This window comes from Macaca thibetana, chromosome 15 (assembly GCF_024542745.1).
Source record: "Macaca thibetana thibetana isolate TM-01 chromosome 15, ASM2454274v1, whole genome shotgun sequence".
In the NCBI taxonomy this organism is placed as follows: domain Eukaryota; kingdom Metazoa; phylum Chordata; class Mammalia; order Primates; family Cercopithecidae; genus Macaca; species Macaca thibetana.
This window is the reverse complement of record NC_065592.1, coordinates 56,902,094-56,920,761: the sequence shown is the minus strand read 5'-3', so window position 1 is coordinate 56,920,761 and position 18,668 is coordinate 56,902,094. Positions and strand designations below refer to the sequence as shown.

The 18,668-nt window shown below is 36.9% G+C and overlaps 1 protein-coding gene across 14 annotated transcripts in view; it reads right to left on the bottom strand.

The window, feature by feature from the left end:
- Positions 1-18,668, bottom strand: part of ELAVL2 (ELAV like RNA binding protein 2) — a 161,579-nt gene that overhangs the window by 63,145 nt on the left and 79,766 nt on the right. For 6 of the 14 annotated variants that reach the window (XM_050759563.1, XM_050759562.1, XM_050759566.1 and 3 more), the window contains exons 2-3: positions 9,566-9,656; positions 6,553-6,796 (exon numbers count right to left, since the gene is read on the bottom strand). In XM_050759563.1, the coding sequence (XP_050615520.1) occupies positions 6,553-6,796; positions 9,566-9,637 (316 nt within the window). In that variant the 5' untranslated portion in view covers positions 9,638-9,656. The remainder of the gene's footprint in view (positions 1-6,552; positions 6,797-9,565; positions 9,657-18,668) is intronic. The other 8 variants (XM_050759571.1, XM_050759573.1, XM_050759572.1 and 5 more) reach the window with 3 other exon arrangements.

Sequence of the window (18,668 nt, the reverse complement as noted above, 5' to 3'; positions counted from 1 at the left end):
AAAAGTGAACCTAAGAAGAATAAACTTTAATGTCTTTCTCCAAAATTGTATATGAAGCTTCTATAGTGGTAACACCAAATGTTTTAAAGGACTGCATGACCTTTGGCAAAGAAACAAGATATAATGAAAAAATAATTAAGTTTAAAGACACATCAATTAAGATGCAAATAAAGTTCCTCCATTACCTTTTACCTATGAGAGATGTTCCAAAAATAGAGGTTCCACAAACTTGACACAAATTTCATTTTATACAAACCTAGCCAGTAAAATCTCAAAACAGATTCAAATGTTACCGTATTCCACAGCTAAGGCACTGGGGACCAAAGCATTTTACGTATCTTCTTTCCTACAGACCCTAAGAACACACACAGCCTTTCTGCCATCTTTCTAATTAAATAGCATACAGAGTTTGCAAAGTGAGGTGTTTATTAAGTTACCACCCACCCACCCACCCAATCGCCCTGCTGTTTCCAACTACTAGTCTGTAAGAATCAGAATTCTTGACCTCTTGATACTACGGACATTTCACAGGCTCACTGTACAACTGTAACTGACATACAGAATCGCATTTTCAAATTAATGTTCATCAAAACAGCTTTGTGTTCACTGTGATTGACTCATAGGAAATAAGTGCTATTAAAGTTGAAGGTTCCCATTAGTCGAATAAAATCCCACTTATCTGTTTCAATCCTGAGGAGCTAAGATTGTATTTGTTTAAAAAGAAGAGAATCCTATGCCATTAAAATAAACTTTGGAAATCACATTATTTTGATAGAATAAACAAGGATCAAAACTAGCTTTAAAATTCTCAGCAAGCAGAGACACAAGATAAACCTAGCTAAGAACACTCATATATTAATAAAAATGATTTTAAGATCTTAGCCGTAAGGTGTGCTGGGGCATGGCAGGAGCCTTATCATGCAAGGCACTACCTTGTAAATCAACATCTCTTTGGGCTCCCTGGAATTTATATTTGGGTTTTTGTTTTTTGCCCTTTTGTAAAAGCTTCTAGTTAGCAGTTGATGAGATCAGTACAAGACCTACCTCAAATAACTCAAAGAAAGAGTGAAATACTCATTACCTGAGGTCTTCCACTAACTACTACTCTAGCCATTCTTCTAGAAGGAAAAATAACAGTGAAAGAACTATCTACCCTGGTGTTTCAAAAACCTAATTACTATCAGATCAGTAAAAACACAGCTTAGTGACTTAAGCTCAACATCTCTAGTTCTGAACCCTAGGAATTAATTCAGAGACCAATGCTGAGGAGGGGAGAGTAATAAACTTAAACTTTCCAAGGAATTAAGTACTGCAATTGTTAACACCTCTTTCATAACCCCCTAAATCTAGAATTCAGGTAAACTTGGAAATGCCTGGTTCAATCTCCCTGTGAAATGTTCAAGACATGGATAACTCCTAGCTAACTAGTACATTCCAGGTCACCCCTACAGATTCTGATTCAGTAGGCCTGGACAGGGCCCAGGACCATGCATTTCTGGCACTCATTACAAGTGATTCCAATGCAGGAATCCCAGTGACCATACTTCAAGAGACACAGTCTGATCCCAAAACTTTTTGGGCTTCAAAATCACCTAGGAAGCTCTCTGACAACAGATTCTAAAACTCCCTTAGGTGAGGATGTAGAGCCAAATTTGGGAACCACCAGGCTAGAATATCAACTTCACAATCATTGACTATAATGTTTCTAGAGAAGGACAGATGTTCTTGTTCATTTGGTGTATTCGTCAGTCTTTAATTGTCAAAAACCTTCCACTTCCCTTCCACAGAAGACACACTCACCAGAAGACGTCCTCTGGATAACTCTGTAAATATTACACATCTCTCTATAAATTCATCAGCTGGCCCTATGCTTAATCTTTAAACAGTGAGGTCTTGCCTCCAACAAGAGGCAAAGAGGAAACATCCAGGTAAAGAATAAGATAATCAGAATTCTGGTCCCTACTCTACTGCTTAATAGCTGTGTGGCCTTGGACTAGTCATTTCACAAACCTGGGCCTCTCATCACCTATGATGTTCGGTGGAAAGAAGGGAGAGGGTTGGTTAAGGTCACCTCTAGGGCTTTTCTGACTGTAACGCTTTATTATTCATTCCTTGCATCACAAAATCCATTTTGCTCATCTAGAATGCAACATCAGCAGGTGTCAAGGACTCCGAAGTGCATTTAAGAACGCAAAGGGATGGACCAAAGTCAGCTAAGCTGTACAAGCAGCAGAAGCTTCTCATGATGAATGCCTATAGATAGGAAACAGTCTGAAGCATACAGCTGGGCAGAAGCCCAAAGAGACGGACCTGACAAAAAACAAAATAAATAGAACTTAGTCTAGAGAGATTATTGTATTTGCTACCGAAGACATTTCTTAATGTACTTCCGTAATCCTCACTCGATCAAAATAGTGACATTAATTTGCTAACACTGACAGTCTAAAAATTATACACTCTCTTCAAGGACTTAAGAGGCACACACTTTCCTAACTAGATATTTTTGTTCCTCAGATACAGTTTCCTAATTCAGCATTAAGATTTAAGAAAAGGGAAAAGGAAACATTTCAAATCTTCCTGCAGAGTGACTCCAGAGTTTTCCTGTAAACCAATTAATGCTCATGCTCCTACAAAATCAGAATACAGAAATGGGTCCCAACTGCTCCCCAGAAGGCAGAATAAGCTGGATAATTAGAGAAGGACCAAAGAACTCTGATCTGTACCTAAAATGCTTACTGAGAAACTGCACAAGATGGGTAGTGCTACACATCACAGGGCAGCGTCCAAAGCTCCACAATTCTTTCAAAACCTTGCTAAAGATACATTAATACTACTTCTTAGAAAGTGTGCCTACTTTTCAAAGTATAACCATTCAGAACCCAGTTTTAGATAATACCATTTTCTAGACTATTTTACTCAATATAAATATTTAGTGAGAAACGCAGGAAAAAAAAAATTCTAAAGCAGTTTATGCTTAAGCTAAACGAGTGAGATCCTTCCAAAAGCCATTTTAACCCATATTACAAATAAGATGTCAGTGGTCCAAATCAAACCAAGATTACCAGAAGTTGAGGTGCCTAGTGTTCAGATTTACCTACTCCACTTTTGAATTTATTATCATGTATGTTTCTTTTAGGAAACATGCTCATATGTTATTGATGTGAACAGGTTAAACTGGTCTGATAACCAGTTAATAACAAATGATTTCAAAAGCTTTTATAGCACCATGTTCAGTGGAATCTACTGGCAGGGAGATGTATTTACCCTTCCAACAGCCCCCAAATAGGTTATATGATCAAATAAGACTGGGGACTATAAATCAAACAGATTTTCTTTACTGCTGTATTTTTCATAGTTCTTAATACAGTGATTATCGAGTATGGATCTTAAAGAACTACGGAGTGCAGCACTTCCTAAACTTGTCTGTCAATACAATACTTAAGAAATAATTACTACTATCTAATGAAACGAAGGTTGAAAAACATCTTTCAATCTTATATACTATTGTGGGAAGGCAATTAATACACTAAATACACTAGGAAAACTGGTATGAAAGTTCCTCAAAAAATTAAAAACAGAACTACCATATGATCCAGCAACTCCACTACTGCATGTTAACCCAAAAGAAATGAAATCAGTTTGTCAAAGAGATGCATTCTTATTGCAGCAATGTTTACAATAGCCAAAATATGGGCTCAACCCAAATGTCCATCAACCAATAAATGGATAAAGAAAATATGCTATATATACACAATGAAATACTATTCAGCCACAAAAAAGAATGAAATTCTGTCATTTCCAGAAACATGGGTGAACTTAGAGGATACTATGTTAAGTGAGGTGAGACAGCCAAATACCACATGATCTCATAGGTGGAATCGAAAAATGCTGATCTCACGGGAGCAGAGAGCAGAATAGTGGATACAAGAGGGTGGAGAAGAGAGGAGGAAGGAAGGAGGGGGCTAGATGGTTAATGGGTACAGGGTCACTGTTAGAAGAAATAAGTTCTGGTGTGCTATTCCACAGAAGGGTGAATATAGTTAGTAATACTGTATAGCATACTTCAAAATAGCTGGAAGAGAGGATTTTTGAGCACTCTCAAAGAAATTATGAATGTTTGAGATTTGGAAATGCTAAACACCCTGCTTGATCATTACACAATGTATATAGCATCAAAACATCTCACTGTACTCCACAATTTGTTCAATTATGTGTTAACTATATAAAAAATATATACTATATATAATATATAGTGTATACATGTGTATATATCATATATAGTATTATAGTATGTGTATATACATATATGCATATATGTATATGTATGTATAGATATGTACATGTACACACACATATATAAAAATGTTACATCTTTATAAACATCTTTCAATACTCATGCCCACTGTGGAATTTCTTGGGGACTCTACTTGCTTACCAAATATTTTTAATAGAAATTTTACCACAGTGGACACCTCCATTACAGCCTTCCCCTCGAGCCACTGAAAAGACAATAGGCAGGGGTCAGAGGTGAAGGAAATGGACAAGAAATATTTACACCATTTTTTAGTATCTAGCCATGTATTAAAGAATGTCCATGTGTTGTTCTTCTATTACCACTGTCTACCACACTAAAGCTAGAGAGGCAAAGGAGATGAAGATAAAGAACTCAAATTTATCCCATTTTGTCACATAACAGCTCTAAAGATTTACAAAAGAATAAGATTAATTCAAGATTGACTAGAGGTTAGATGTGAGAATCTGTAAGATGTCTCCTGCGGCAAATGCCTAATATGAAAGACGTATGATTTTTTAATATTTCCATCTTATAAAATGATAAAATGTATCATTTCATAACAGTTTCATAACAAAATATGACTTTCGTGCTCTGTTCATTCATCTTTCTTCTTAATGGTTAGGGAAACTCTACTAAGCAATCAGAAATTGCATCACTTTTGTCACAGTCCTCAAGTCATTTATCATATTTTATCTTTTATATTAAAAAGGTTGTAAAATCCACATGTAAGGGATGTTGTTTTACTTTAACCAAAAAAAAAGATAAAATTCAACATCAGGACAGAGACATAAGAGCAGCATTTTGTTCTTCACCTTTTTCAACTTATTAAAAACTCTATAAACTTCACATATGCCTATCACACTCATTTTGGAAAAGAAACTGAAAAATCTCATCCATCTGATTATCAGACGGATGATCTTACGTTCAGGAACATAAGAACCACCTTCCTAATATCATAGTGAACATTTAAGCAACATAATTAAAATAGAATGGCCGTTTGATATGGATCAATGACAATCAGTTTGTACTTAGTTTTTAACTTGATTTCAGTAAGTTCTCTCTGTGAACCTCAATCTGTAGCTTGAGGACATATGATTATGAGGCCAAGCCCAGGGGCTGGCTCTAGAACTCACTTGTAGAGCTTACAGAGAATGAGCCCTAATGATTAGCAGAATAGCTCAAAGTCCCATGTATGAAAACGTCAAAAGTGAACTTAGAAATGGCCCAGGGTGAGCCCTTTTCTCTGCCTTTTACCTAATTTTGCCAATGGAAACCAGAAGTCTAGAGCTGACTTGTCCAAGGTCACATGACTAGGTGAGAGTTCAGACTCCTGGTCTCATTCTTCACACTGTCTTTAAGTATCTTTTACTCATTTCAAATATACCATTTTATATTTTTGGTTATAAGCTTTGTAAAGGAATTTGGTATATACCATCAATAAAATTTAATTAACATGAAAAATCCACGGGGTTTGTCTACCTTCATATATTTTTAGTGTTTAACTTCATATATACGTCTAACTTCATATATTTTTAGTGTTTGAAAACAACTCCTGCAGGAAGCATTAACCCTTCTATCCCAAGCACATGCTCTTTAAATTAGGTTTTGGCTTACTCTAAAAATTTTGTCAAATCTTAAAAAATATTAAGAAGATTGTCAACTACCTAATATTCAAAATGTACTATAATTAAGGCCTTATCTTTCTGACAATAAGGACAATCATATACCATGTCATCTTTTCCTTGTTAAGGAACAGAAAATAAGATCTCATTACACTCGGTATTGCATCAGTGAAAATGTTTATACACTGACAATGTGAACATTACCATTTATTTTATCATATATAAGCAAAAGGATTATACTAACATAAAGAAAAGATACTTCAAGATTTTTTTCCCCTCTCCCAAACACACATTGTATCTCACTGTTGAAATGCTAAATTAAATACACTCTGGATACTAAAAGATAAAGGTTAACATGACACTTGCTATCCCAGATACACATACTTTTAGAACATTTTCCAAAGATACTGTCCGGATCAGAGTACATTAAAGTCCAGTTAAAATATATACTGTACCAAAAATAGTTTATGCTTCAAAAAGAAAATTTTAGACTAAGTTTCATATTGCTGATGTAATAACAGAGAAAATCTAGATATGTAAAATCGCAGCATGAATTATTTACAAGCAGTAATCTTATTTTCTCATATCTTGAGACACGATCCTTTAAATATGAGTCATCTACATAAAACTGCTTACCTGTTATTTTGTCTCTTACAAGCTTACAGGACTCTATCTCACCAATGCTCCCAAAGAGACTCTTTAGTTCCTCCTGTGTCATGTTCTGAGGAAGGTAGTTGACTATTAAGTTGGTCTTGCTGTCCTCCGTGTTCCCAGAGTCAACTGGTGACGAGCAGTTGTTGTTTATGGTAGTTGGACCATTGGCTGTGTTATTGCAAGTTGGCCCATTAGACAGTTGTGTTTCCATGGCAGCAATTACCTGCTAAAAACAGAGAAAATAAGAAATGTCAGAATTCATATTTCACAACCTATTAGAGACTCCATCCAAGAATTTAAACACTTGTCACTAAACACAGTTGTTCTACTGAAATTACAACAATGCTTCAACAAAAAGTATAACACCTACACTAATTTTTACTTCCTATTAACCTATTCATCTTAAGGTTACAACTATATTTTCACATACATATTCCATACATGCACATAAGCACAATTTAAATCTTAAACATTTTCTAGAATCACATTCTGCATCTATTCACATATCCTTACTCACCTGCAGTGTCCACAGATGAGAAAATTAAGTACCAAAGGGCACAGAATTGAACCCTAACTAAAAATCATACTAGAAAATAAAAGTGCTTAACATGCTACAACAATGAACAAAAAAATGACCTACCTAACTCTGAAGAGATTTTCAGTTAGCCTAAGAGGTTCACAATATTCTAAAACTGATAGATATCCATTAACTTAAAAATCAAAGAGCAAGAGTACTTTTAAAAATATAAATTTGTCAACATGTACTGTTTTGGTTACATATTGAAAATGTTTTTGATGGATAATATCATCTACCATTGGTAAGAAAAAAATAGATGCTATGTTTTAGGGAGTGGAAAGGAACTGTAAGGTAACTTGGGAATGAAGCTATGAATACTTTGTCTACCTGGTAGAATCTAATAGGACACTCTTGTCAACCTTGGCAGCTAAAAATCAACAAGGCAACTGATCTACAGCATCAAAATAAAATCCCCAAACACTTCGATATGGTGTTTTTCCTTGACTCTGCTTTTTAATGAGAAAAAAGAAAACCTATCCAGTCAATGAAAACAACAATGCAAATATATCAACTTTTGCAAACAGACCAGCCCAAGGAATTCTCATTTGAGCACATAAGCCTGTTGAAAATTCAAGTAATAGGGTATCTATAAACTCCAAACACCAGATAAAGAACAGAATTGGGGAAAATGGCCTCAAACTGTTCAGGCTACTCTACAAATCACTTATTAAGCAGTTTTAAATCTAGTTTCCTAAAACCAATCCTATGCCAAAGAGTCACAAACCACAGCCCCATATTTTCCAAAAGCATTTTCCAGTAACTACCTAACTTTGGACAGCCAAGACTGTGGTGGAATCTAAAAATCAAAGCATCACTGAAAGGATCATCCTTCATATTGCATACATCTCTCACCTCCACAAAGAACTACTTCTCAAAACTGACAGTTCCGAATTGACGGGATGCTAGTTTTAGGGAAGTTTTAACATAGAAAAGGCAAAGAACTTGAGGCAAAGAAAAAAAGCAAAGTAGAGGGAAAGAGGGTTACAAGGAAAGAGAAAAAACTGTCTTTTAAAACGCATATTGCCTAAGAAAACCAAAAGGGCACATTAGCAGATAAACATATAGGAAGAAATCTCTACTGCCAGATGTTAACAAAAGAAGGCAGTGTAGGACAGATTGAGACTGGTCAGACTGGACAAGAATCAGTGCTGTCATGATTTAAAAAAAAAAAACAAAAACAAACAGGAGGCAAAATCCAGAACAGCTTTTGAAATATCCAACAACCTGTAACCCCTCCGTGACTTCATTTCCTTGTCAAAGAAGTGGGTATTTATTCTATAAGCTGCAAGCTGTTTCTCTTGGGTATGTAAGCTTTCTCAGGGAATACTTAAAGGGATGAGGGAAAATAAACCTTTGGAAATCTGTATTTAAAAATCTTAAATCAAGATATGGGTTTTACTATAACTAACAAATCTATCTGAATTTGAAAAGGGAAGTTTCAGATTTCCTAATTAAACATAACTGTTCTGGTTTGTAGAGTATTAGCTATGGGTCACTCTTTTCACAGCAAAATTATTCTGGGGTTAACCCTTGCCCAGCAGTTATGGAAACAATGAGCTACAAGATTAAAGTGGCCAAAGACACATAAATCACTGTTGAAAAGTCTGGATAGGTGTAGAAACTATGAGAGCCCCAAATGGGAGATTCGGACTAAAGCTCACTGGAATAGCATTTGAAATACAAAGTGTTCATTGACTGAAATTATCAAGATTTAGAAAGGACAACAAACACTCCTCACTTAATTGCACATTTATTTCCATGTTCAGGTGGCAAGAATGAGCTCCTAAGCCAACATTCAAGTGAACAGCTGCAGTAGGCTGTGTGCGCTGAAAATTACAGCATCTCTCTGCTATAGGACCATCTGCTCAGAATAAAATGATACTAATGTGCTATATTTTACAAATAATGCATATTCCATTGATAGGCTCAACACAACTGTTCACAGAATGCAAACTCTTTCAACAGTTACTGGGCAAATAATTTTCAGCTAGATTTACAATTTCAACTTTTTTTTTTTTTTTTTGGAGCATCAAGAATTGTAAGTAACTTCAAAATTTAGTAACCAAAAAAATACATAGTAAACAGAATGTATAGAATTACGGTAACTTAGTATTCAGACCATACCAAAACTTTTTTTTGTTTTTTTAAAAAAGCTTGTCATTCTTTTGAGTCTGCGCTAAATCCTAATTTAGATTATTAAAAAATTACATACGAGAGCATGGTTCTGATGCTACGTATACCACTACAGTTAAAATTGCAATGTGCTTTAAGTCCTAAAGATGGCCATACCACAATAGGTTAAATGTAAGAATAATTAGTATGCCAAATGAAAGATTCAAGTGTTTGGTATGGCCTCAGCACTCCTGCAACATGCTAAAAAAAAAGTAGCCTACAGAATTTAAGAAAAATCCCACAGACCCCGGTCCAAGGCTCTGCTGCCCACGAACCACTTCTAAGCAGAGAAGCCACATCACACAGTCTGACTGCCATGTTAGTTTGGAGTTGCCGTCTGCAATATGGACACAAAAAGTACCGTATGTTAGATGAGCATGATAATGCAACAAATCAGTTTGTACAAAATTTACAGTGATTGTATTGATATTCCCAGCACGTCCATGCAGTGTGGCTTAATTGAAATTGAGGCAATTCCAATCTAATCTTTCCAAATTCATTTCAACATGTAGTTTTCTTGCACAAATATAAGCATTTTAATTAAGAGCCTGATTTTAAAACAATATTAACTAGTTATCTTGGCATCTATTCTAAAGAACTAATTTAAACCACACCTCAAAAATTTTAAAAATAAAGTAAAATAAAGCAAAATACTGCAGGCTATCTTATCTCCTAAGGATGTGGGAGAAGGGAGGAAATGTGAATGAAATTTTATAGTGGGAAAAAGTGATCATGTAATTCCTAAGTGATTGCTTTGCATAAAAGCACTCTTTCCCCAAAATATCAGAAGGACATTAAGAGAAGCTGTATTTGCCCACACTGTTACATTATACTACAAATGATCCTTAATCCTGGGACTTAAAATTAAAAGTGAATCGAAACCCTGTGAGGTTATTTTGCCACTACAGTCAAACGGTTTCTAACAGTTTCACTGAGAATTGTTCAGATATACTAAGAGGCAGTAAACCAGCATCTTTCAATTGAAATAATTGGACCGATAAATAGGATTGTTTGGAGTAATGCTTGCATAGGATGTCAGCTTTGTCCCTGAACAAAATCAAGTGAACATTTTTTAATATGTAAATTGTAAACCCAGCACGATTTGAAATTAGTGCTGCTATGAGGCCTCCAGTATAGTTAATGGGCCATTTACCATTTATTGCAACTTGCCCAAATACCAAACAGAGCCATGATATTGGCACAAAAGCCAAAGTTTACTTTTTTTTGTCATATATGCAGATGCTTCAAATGGTCAACATAATAATCAGAAAACTTAGTTTCTAAAAATAGACAGTGAATAACAGAAGAGGTCCGAAAATGTCTTTTACTTATTTATAATTATAAAAATTTTATCGTGAGAGGCAATCCTGGCTGTAAGTGATGTACTCTTGATATTAGCAATGCTGCCAGTAACAATGGATTCCACTTTCTGGCATCTACCAAAAGTGGTTAACATAGTCTTTTTTTTTTTTTTTTTTTAACAGGATGCCATGAAAATGTTTTACTCTTCTTCCGTTCTCCCACTGTAACAAGAGAATTCGGTCTGATCCTATGTTCTTTATTTTTCAAAAAACTACTTATAGTTGAACTGAACCTGTGAAAAAGTGCTTTACACCCATGTAAGATTTTTTATAAGAACCCAACTGTAGTTAGACTACATGAGCAAGACCACACCCAGCAGGGTAAAGCAGGCATAAATGTATGTCCTGAATACCCTCAGGAGTTCAATCTAAACATTCCTCAATACATAAAACAGATTTTAATTTAACTGCCTTAGTCCCTTCTATTCCATAGGAGGAGGACACTAATGAGCTAATCTGTTGACACCCCTCTTTCTGAAAGCCCCAGGTAGGTGAACAATCACTTTATTGCACCAACTAGATAGGAAGGCTGTGTATGGAAAATGATTCTACTGCACTTTTACATTTCAAGCACCCCAGACAGTCTCTCCGCTTGAGGCAGACACATACCTTTATGGGAAGTTATAAATAAGTTGCTCACATGGCCCTTACCTTTATGCTGGCCAACAATTCAGTTACTAAAAATGTAAAGCTACTTCCCCTTCACTTAAAGACAGGCAATTCTGCTCTACTCAATCTACCACAGACAACTGGGCTGCGCACTATTTATAGATTCCATTGGCTCTGAAACTCTTCGGAAAGAAAAAAAGGCCATATTCCAGTGAAACAGAGCCATTAATTTTAAGGCTTAAAAAAAATAATGTTTCAATATATATTCTCCTCTTAATTTAGACATCACTTGCGCCAATTCAGACTGCTTTTCCTCCTGTTATTATCCAAGTAATAATTTATGAAAAGGCACTTTAGCATAGATGAATCCAGAATATTCTAAACTTTCACTGGGCTCCAAGGTAAAATGGTTGTTACTTTGGTGAAAGCGTAGGTTTTATTGGGAAATAGAAGATGGTCTCTACTTTTAGGCACACAAGTACTTCCAAAAAGCCATAAAGACTTTTAAACTTTTTATTTAAATGGTTCTCTATGAATTTTAACATCTACTGTTTTCACAATAGTGGAATTTAGAGAATAAATGCTTTAGTTCTCGTATCTGGGAAGAGTTAAGAATTTGAGAAGTCAAACTGATCCAATAGTTTCCTGGTCATATGAGAGAAAAGTGGCCTGTATTTTCTAATCTTACAATTAAAAAATTCTGCGAACTAAGGTAATCAGTTTTTTCACTATTTTCAAACCTCTTGCAGACAGTCACCAAACCAGAGAGTTAATCAAAAGCATCTTAAATAGGCCGGGCTCGGTGGCTCACGTCTGTAATCCCAGAACTTTGGGAGGCTGAGACAGGCGGACCACCTGAGGTCAGAAGTTCAAGACCAGTCCGGGTAACACGGTGAAACCCCACCTCTACTAAAAATACAAAATATTAGCCAGGTGTGGTCTGTAGTCCCAGCTACTCAGGAGGCTGAGGCAGGAGAATGGCTTGAACCCGGGACGTGGAGGTTGAAGTGAGCCGAGACCACACCACTTCACTCCAGCCTGGGTGACAGCAAGAGACTCTGTCTCCAAAATAAATAAACAAACATATCTTAACTATATTCTGAGAATTTTTATGAAGTTCACTCAGTATAATGTTGCAAGGAGGGAAAAAAGGTTCCATAGCCTAGAAACCACCTGATTTAGGGGACAGACTTCTGTGGGTTAAAGTCATAGCAGGGCTGCTGAAAGGGCCAATACAACGACCCCTGGTGAGGCTGGTCCTGTTGCTCCAGCCATGGTCACCATCCTGACCCGGGCTCTCATCTTCTTCTGGACCACCAAATTAAAGCCTCCAAAAGGTGCCTCTCTCCTCATCCTCATCTACCCTAACACTGTTACTGTTCCCAGGAAGACTTTCTAAACCCTTCCACAGCTCCCTGCTGCCTATCAAATTAAGTGTAAACTACTAGGTATCAACAGAGATCCTGTACAACCACTTTTACCAACCCACTTATTCAAGCACCTTAAGATCTGAACTACTCCTTGTCCCTCAAACAGTCCAATACCTTCACTCTTCTAGCTTTGTTTATGCAGTCCCATCTCCTTTATTCAAGGCTCCATCCAAACCCACCCCACCTCCATTTCAGGGGTTTGTACAAACTAAGCATTTAAAAAGGAAAGGGCAAGAACAGTTTCTTAAAAATTGGAGAACGAAAGAGCAAATCCCCTCCCTAAATGTGTACAAACTTGGTAACTTTTTTTACTTTTTATAAATAAATTTAAACTATAAATTATAAGCACAAATAATCATGAGTGGCACTAACTTGTTTTTCTATCCCACCAAGTATTTTAAACCAGAATTATGAAAGCGTATTTTCAAGTTTTGGCGCACTCCATCAGCCACCCTCACCCACTGAAATCTAAATTCCTGTTATATGGCGAAACAAAGGAAACCATTTACCTTTGTGAACAGTTGTGTACTTCTATTTCAACAATCTATTACCCCAACTACAAAACCCTGGAAGACAAGACAAATCCAAGCCTCTGGCCAGCAGGGTTATAGATATGGGCATGTGGAATTTGGGTCCAATTTCAGGAAAATAGCAAAACCAAAGGTAAATGCAGGAAAATTAAACAGATCTTGAAGAAGACATTTAGAAACACATCATGTTAAGTAGTGGATCACAAGTGATCTTGATACTAACTAGAAAAGTTTCGGCAAATAGAAACGATAACATCTCTGAAAAGAATCATGGCTAGCATTTAGAAGCACATCATGATTAAGTCATGGATCACAAGTGATCTTGATAGTAACTAGAAAACTTTAGGTAAATAGAAACGATAACATCTCTGAAAAGAATCATGGCTAGCAGTTAGAAAGCACATCATGATTAAATCATGGATCACAAGTGATCTTGATGCTAACTAGGAAACTTTAGGCAAATAGAAACGATAACGTCTCTGAAAAGAATCATGGCTAGCAGCAAAGACAAGCATCTCTCTCAAGGCTGGAAAGGCCCAGCTTGAATAGAGTGAACTTGGTCTCTACACTTATTTGCAACTAGAAGGTATGAATACCCTGAGTATTCAAACACAGCACACCAGCACAGAATCAGCCCAGTGCAAAGGCCTTCCTTCTGACCACGACAAACCTCTCCCTAAATGCCAAGTTACACACAAACAGAAGACATTTGGTCTCTAAAGTTTTAGAGCCAAATCTACCAAAAAAAAAAAAAAAAAAAAAAATTCCCGGGCAGCACAACCTTTACCACACCATCCTTTGGGGAACTTGCAGCGGGGACAAAAGCACTCAAAATAATTGGTGAAATAAGTTATACGAGCTTATAGATGACAGCTGGGTAGGCAGTCAATGGGGTCATCTGCCTGAGACACAGCATTCCTACAGCAAATGCTTTATCTTTCCCATTCACTAAGTGGTATTTTCAGGATATGTTTCTGGCTTCACTTAATTAAGCAAGAGAATAGCCAACCAAGTGCTAAAATCACAAGGCTAAGGATGTCAGTTACAGGAACAAGCCATTAGTTTGTTTTCTTCAACTCTCTTTGCTTTGTGGTTCCTAAAATAAAGGTTTGTAGCTTTAAATGTCAAAGGATTTCTTCAATCTAAAATCCCTGTCAATTCTCCAGACCACCCACATACCAAGTTAGCTGTCTCACTAGCTCTACGAATTCCTCAAACCCACATTTTTGGCCTTGGGGCTAACAAGGGCCCAAGCACTTGCAGAGACAATGCACTGAACAGCTGCAGGCTGTCATAAGGAGAATGTTCTTTGGCAGCGAACAGTAACACTTTTCTGTCTCTTGGCCCTTTATGACTTCTACAGAGGAAGTACAGAGTCTCCTTCATGCCAGTCTTTCTGAGGTTTTGTAGTCTGAGAGCTGCCAGGTTTAAAAGCTTTGAGGTTAGAGAGGTAAGATAATGAGTTTAGGGTCCCAAGTCCTTCTCTTCAGTCTAGGTCCATTACAGGTATCCAGGTTGAGCAATGGGAAAGTAAAGATCTGGCAAAAAAGATCTGCTTAAGTTTCATGTTTTGTTCATTCATGTATTTAATGAACATCTCCATGCAGCTCCCACAAATTCAGGACAGTCCTGAGGTACAGCAATGAAGAAGTATCTTGGAGTGCTGATTTGCTGTGGATGGTGTGTGCAGAACATATACAAGTACGAACATATAGAAGAAAAACAGTATATTAGCAATAAATAAGTGTGCTTTGGAATACATATAGAGAAGAATAAGGGGGGTTGAAAATGTGGAGATGAAGATGGGTAGTTTCCAGCATTAAACAAGCAGGCCTCAATGAAGAGGGTGAGCTTTGAATCAAGGTTTGAAGGAGATATGGGCTGGCTGCTGTGATAGGTAGAATAATCCCCTTCCCCTCAATGTCTACATCCTACTCCCAGAAGTGTGAACATGTTATGTTACATTACAAGCAGGAATTAAGATTGTAGAATTAAGCCTGCTAATCAGCTCACTTTGAGAAGGGGATTTTCTTTGGTTACTGAGGTGGGCCTAATGTAATTACAAGGTTCCTTATAAGTGAAAGAGGAAGGTTAGACAGTGTCAGAGTGATGAAGCATGAGAAGAATAGAAAGGACATTGCTGGCTTTAAATGGGGCAACCAGCCAAGGAATATAGGCAGCGTCTAGGAGCTGCAAAAGGCAAGGAAACAATCTCTTATAAAGACTCTGGAAGGAATGCAGCCCTGCCAATACTTTCATCTTAGCTCACTGAGAACCACTTTGAACTTCTGATGTTCTTCGGAATTGTAAGATAATAAGTCTTGTGTTGTTTTAAGCCAATAAATTTAAAGTAATTTGTTATAGGTCTAAGAGGAAATAAAGACAGCCCCCATGGAGATAACTAGAAGAAAAGATTCTAGGCAGAGACCTGCCAGTGCAAAGCTTGTCTGTTGTGCAGAATGACAAGGAGATAACAGGGAGAGTAGGAGGAGATGAGTCTAAGAGGTAATGAGGCCAGAACACATAGGGTCTTGAAGGCCACCATAACAAAAAAGGAAACTATAAAAGGTTTTGAGCAAAAGAGTAGCATGTGGCTACTGTGAAAATAAATTGTGTGTGGGTGTGCAGGAAGACTCAGTGAGTTTGGAAACAGACCAGTTAAGAAGCAACTGCAGCAATTCAGGTGCAGGATGACAGTGACTCCCACCAGGGTGAAGTCGGGGAGAAGTCATCAAATTCTGGATATACCCAGAAGATAACACATTACTAATGTGCTACACTTTAATTACATCAGTACACTGTTTAAATCCATTGTCAAGAAACTGGCTTAGATTCTAACTGCTCACATTCCTACAAACCACCAAAACATTTACTATGCTCTGGACACTAAGAACACATGATGAATAAGCAAAGGAAGATATTTTACGGACAGTTGTGCCTTAAAACAAAACAAAACAAAAAAAAAGAGATATCTATATCTATAGATATATAGAGGAAACCCAACATACAAAAATTTGGAGTTTATAAATATTAAATCAGAAGTTATTCACTTCATGGTTGGATATTCACTATTCACTTCGTATTTGCTACTAAAAGAATCCACTGCCAGCTTCTTAAAAGAATCAACTGATTCATTTAGGAGCAAATATAAAGTCAAAAATCAGTAGCTTAAAAGATGCAACTACTCAACACAGTATGTCAGAAAATTGATTTGCAATCTATGTGAGCCCCCTTAACACTTCGAGAATTCGAAGTAAAATATCTCAACGCTCCCCACACCGAAAAGTTTAAAAACAAAGTGGATGAAGATGAGATTAAGTCACATTTTGTGAAATGGGAGTAAACTTTAAAATCTATATTTTTCAACAGGGTCATTTATATACCTCTACAATAGTAAAGGTTAAGCCATGGGTTAACTCAATCTTGGTTATAGGCTGGAATACGCTAAATCATTACCTTCTGGTGATGAATCATTCCAACCTCAGTAGACCTAATTAATTTCCATGCCATTATTTGGCTATAGAATCTAAAAAGGGATATGAGTACAATAAGAATAAAATCAACTACTCCCTCAGTTTTGTAGCAGAGGTTTTGTTTGGTATAGGCAGATAAATCTGAATTGCTAAATTAAGGCAGTTAACATAGTAATCAACACAGAAATTGGATTAACTTCACATTCTTCTACAAAAGTCACAGCTATGGGGAACCCCCTCAGGGTAGTACAAATGGTGAAAGGCTGATTGGAAATCCTCAAATTAATCCCAGTAGTTGAGTGTTTTCATTAGGTAGGTTAAAAACATAGCTCCTCTGTTGGGTAGACACTAAAATACTCTGTCATGTACAAACTCCAAAGCAGAAAGAATGACTAATCTTAAAGCGAATATAAAAGACAAGGAAGGTTTATGGATACAAATAATGTTTTTTAACTCACAAATGTTAGAAAGTGCCACAATACTCCTCCTGGCCACTTAGGTTAACATTTTATTTTTCACTGTTATTTAGCAGGACTTAAGACATAGAAAACCAAATGCTATACTGTTTAACCTCAAGCAGCTTACACACACACACACACACACACACACACACACACACAGGATCTAAAATGTCAACTAACAAGATTACTGTCCTTAGTAATGTTAGGAGGCTACAAATATTTCTACAGAACTTCAGAGAAACTGAATATAAAGGGATGCCATCCCAGGGCAAGTAAATATCTTATAATTCATTGATGTATTGTGGAGAGCAAAACAAGGAGTCTATACCCTGATCAATACAGACAGCTTCCTTCTGCTCTGAACTGTGGATCATCTCAATTACTGGTATTCACCTATGAAATGTATTTTTCTTTACTGTTGATGTGTAACATCCTGAGATTCCCAAGACATGTATACCTGTGATTTAGAGACGTAACTATGATTTATTTACTGTGGAAATTTGAGGCATCTTATAAAAACAAAATTCACACACTAAGATAGTAACTTTATTTCCTTTGGTCCACCTCTATCTCTTGCTCCCCGCCAAAGACAGCTTTCTTTAAAAAGAGACATCCCAGGCCGGGCGCGGTGGCTCAAGCCTGTAATCCCAGCACTTTGGGAGGCCGAGACGGGCGGATCACGAGGTCAGGAGATCGAGACCATCCTGGCTAACATGGTGAAACCCCGTCTCTACTAAAAAAATACAAAAAACTAGCGGGGCGAGGTGGCGGGCGCCTGTAGTCCCAGCTACTCGGGAGGCTGAGGCAGGAGAATGGCGTAAACCCGGGAGGCGGAGCTTGCAGTGAGCCGAGATCCAGCCACTGCACTCCAGCCCATGCTACAGAGCGAGACTCCGTCTCAAAAAAAAAAAAAAAAAAAAAAAAGAGACATCCCAGCTAGAACAAAAAACACCTAGGTACATCTGTGACTTTTTATGGTAATTAAGCTTCTAGTTATTCACTACATTTCAAGAAAAAAAAGTTGGGGAGGAGAAGCATTTACATTCAATGCAAGTGTTATTTTTATTCAGTGATTCCAAAGTGAGGAAAGGGTTGATAAGGGAAAGTAGTATCTCAAGGAAATTTCTTGTTAATCTGCTACATAAGAATGTATTTAAGAGTTAATAATGTTTTTCAAAAAAGTTAATGCTATACACTATAGAACAGGTAAAGCCCTTCTTAGCCTCAGACCTTATCCACTTACATCCACAGCAGGCACATACACCCAATCTCGAATAACCCCCTAACAGAGAAAGGGGTCAATATGTTTAGATTGATGACCTCTCACCATCTCACCCAGCAAAGTGCTTCCTCTCACTCCAACTTTTGTCAGACTTCCCACTTTGCAAGTAATCTTAGTATCATTCAAGTGAAGCACATTTGAAACAAACGTTTAAGGATCTCAAAAAGTACGTGGGGCAAGTACCCCCGTTAGAGATGAAAAAT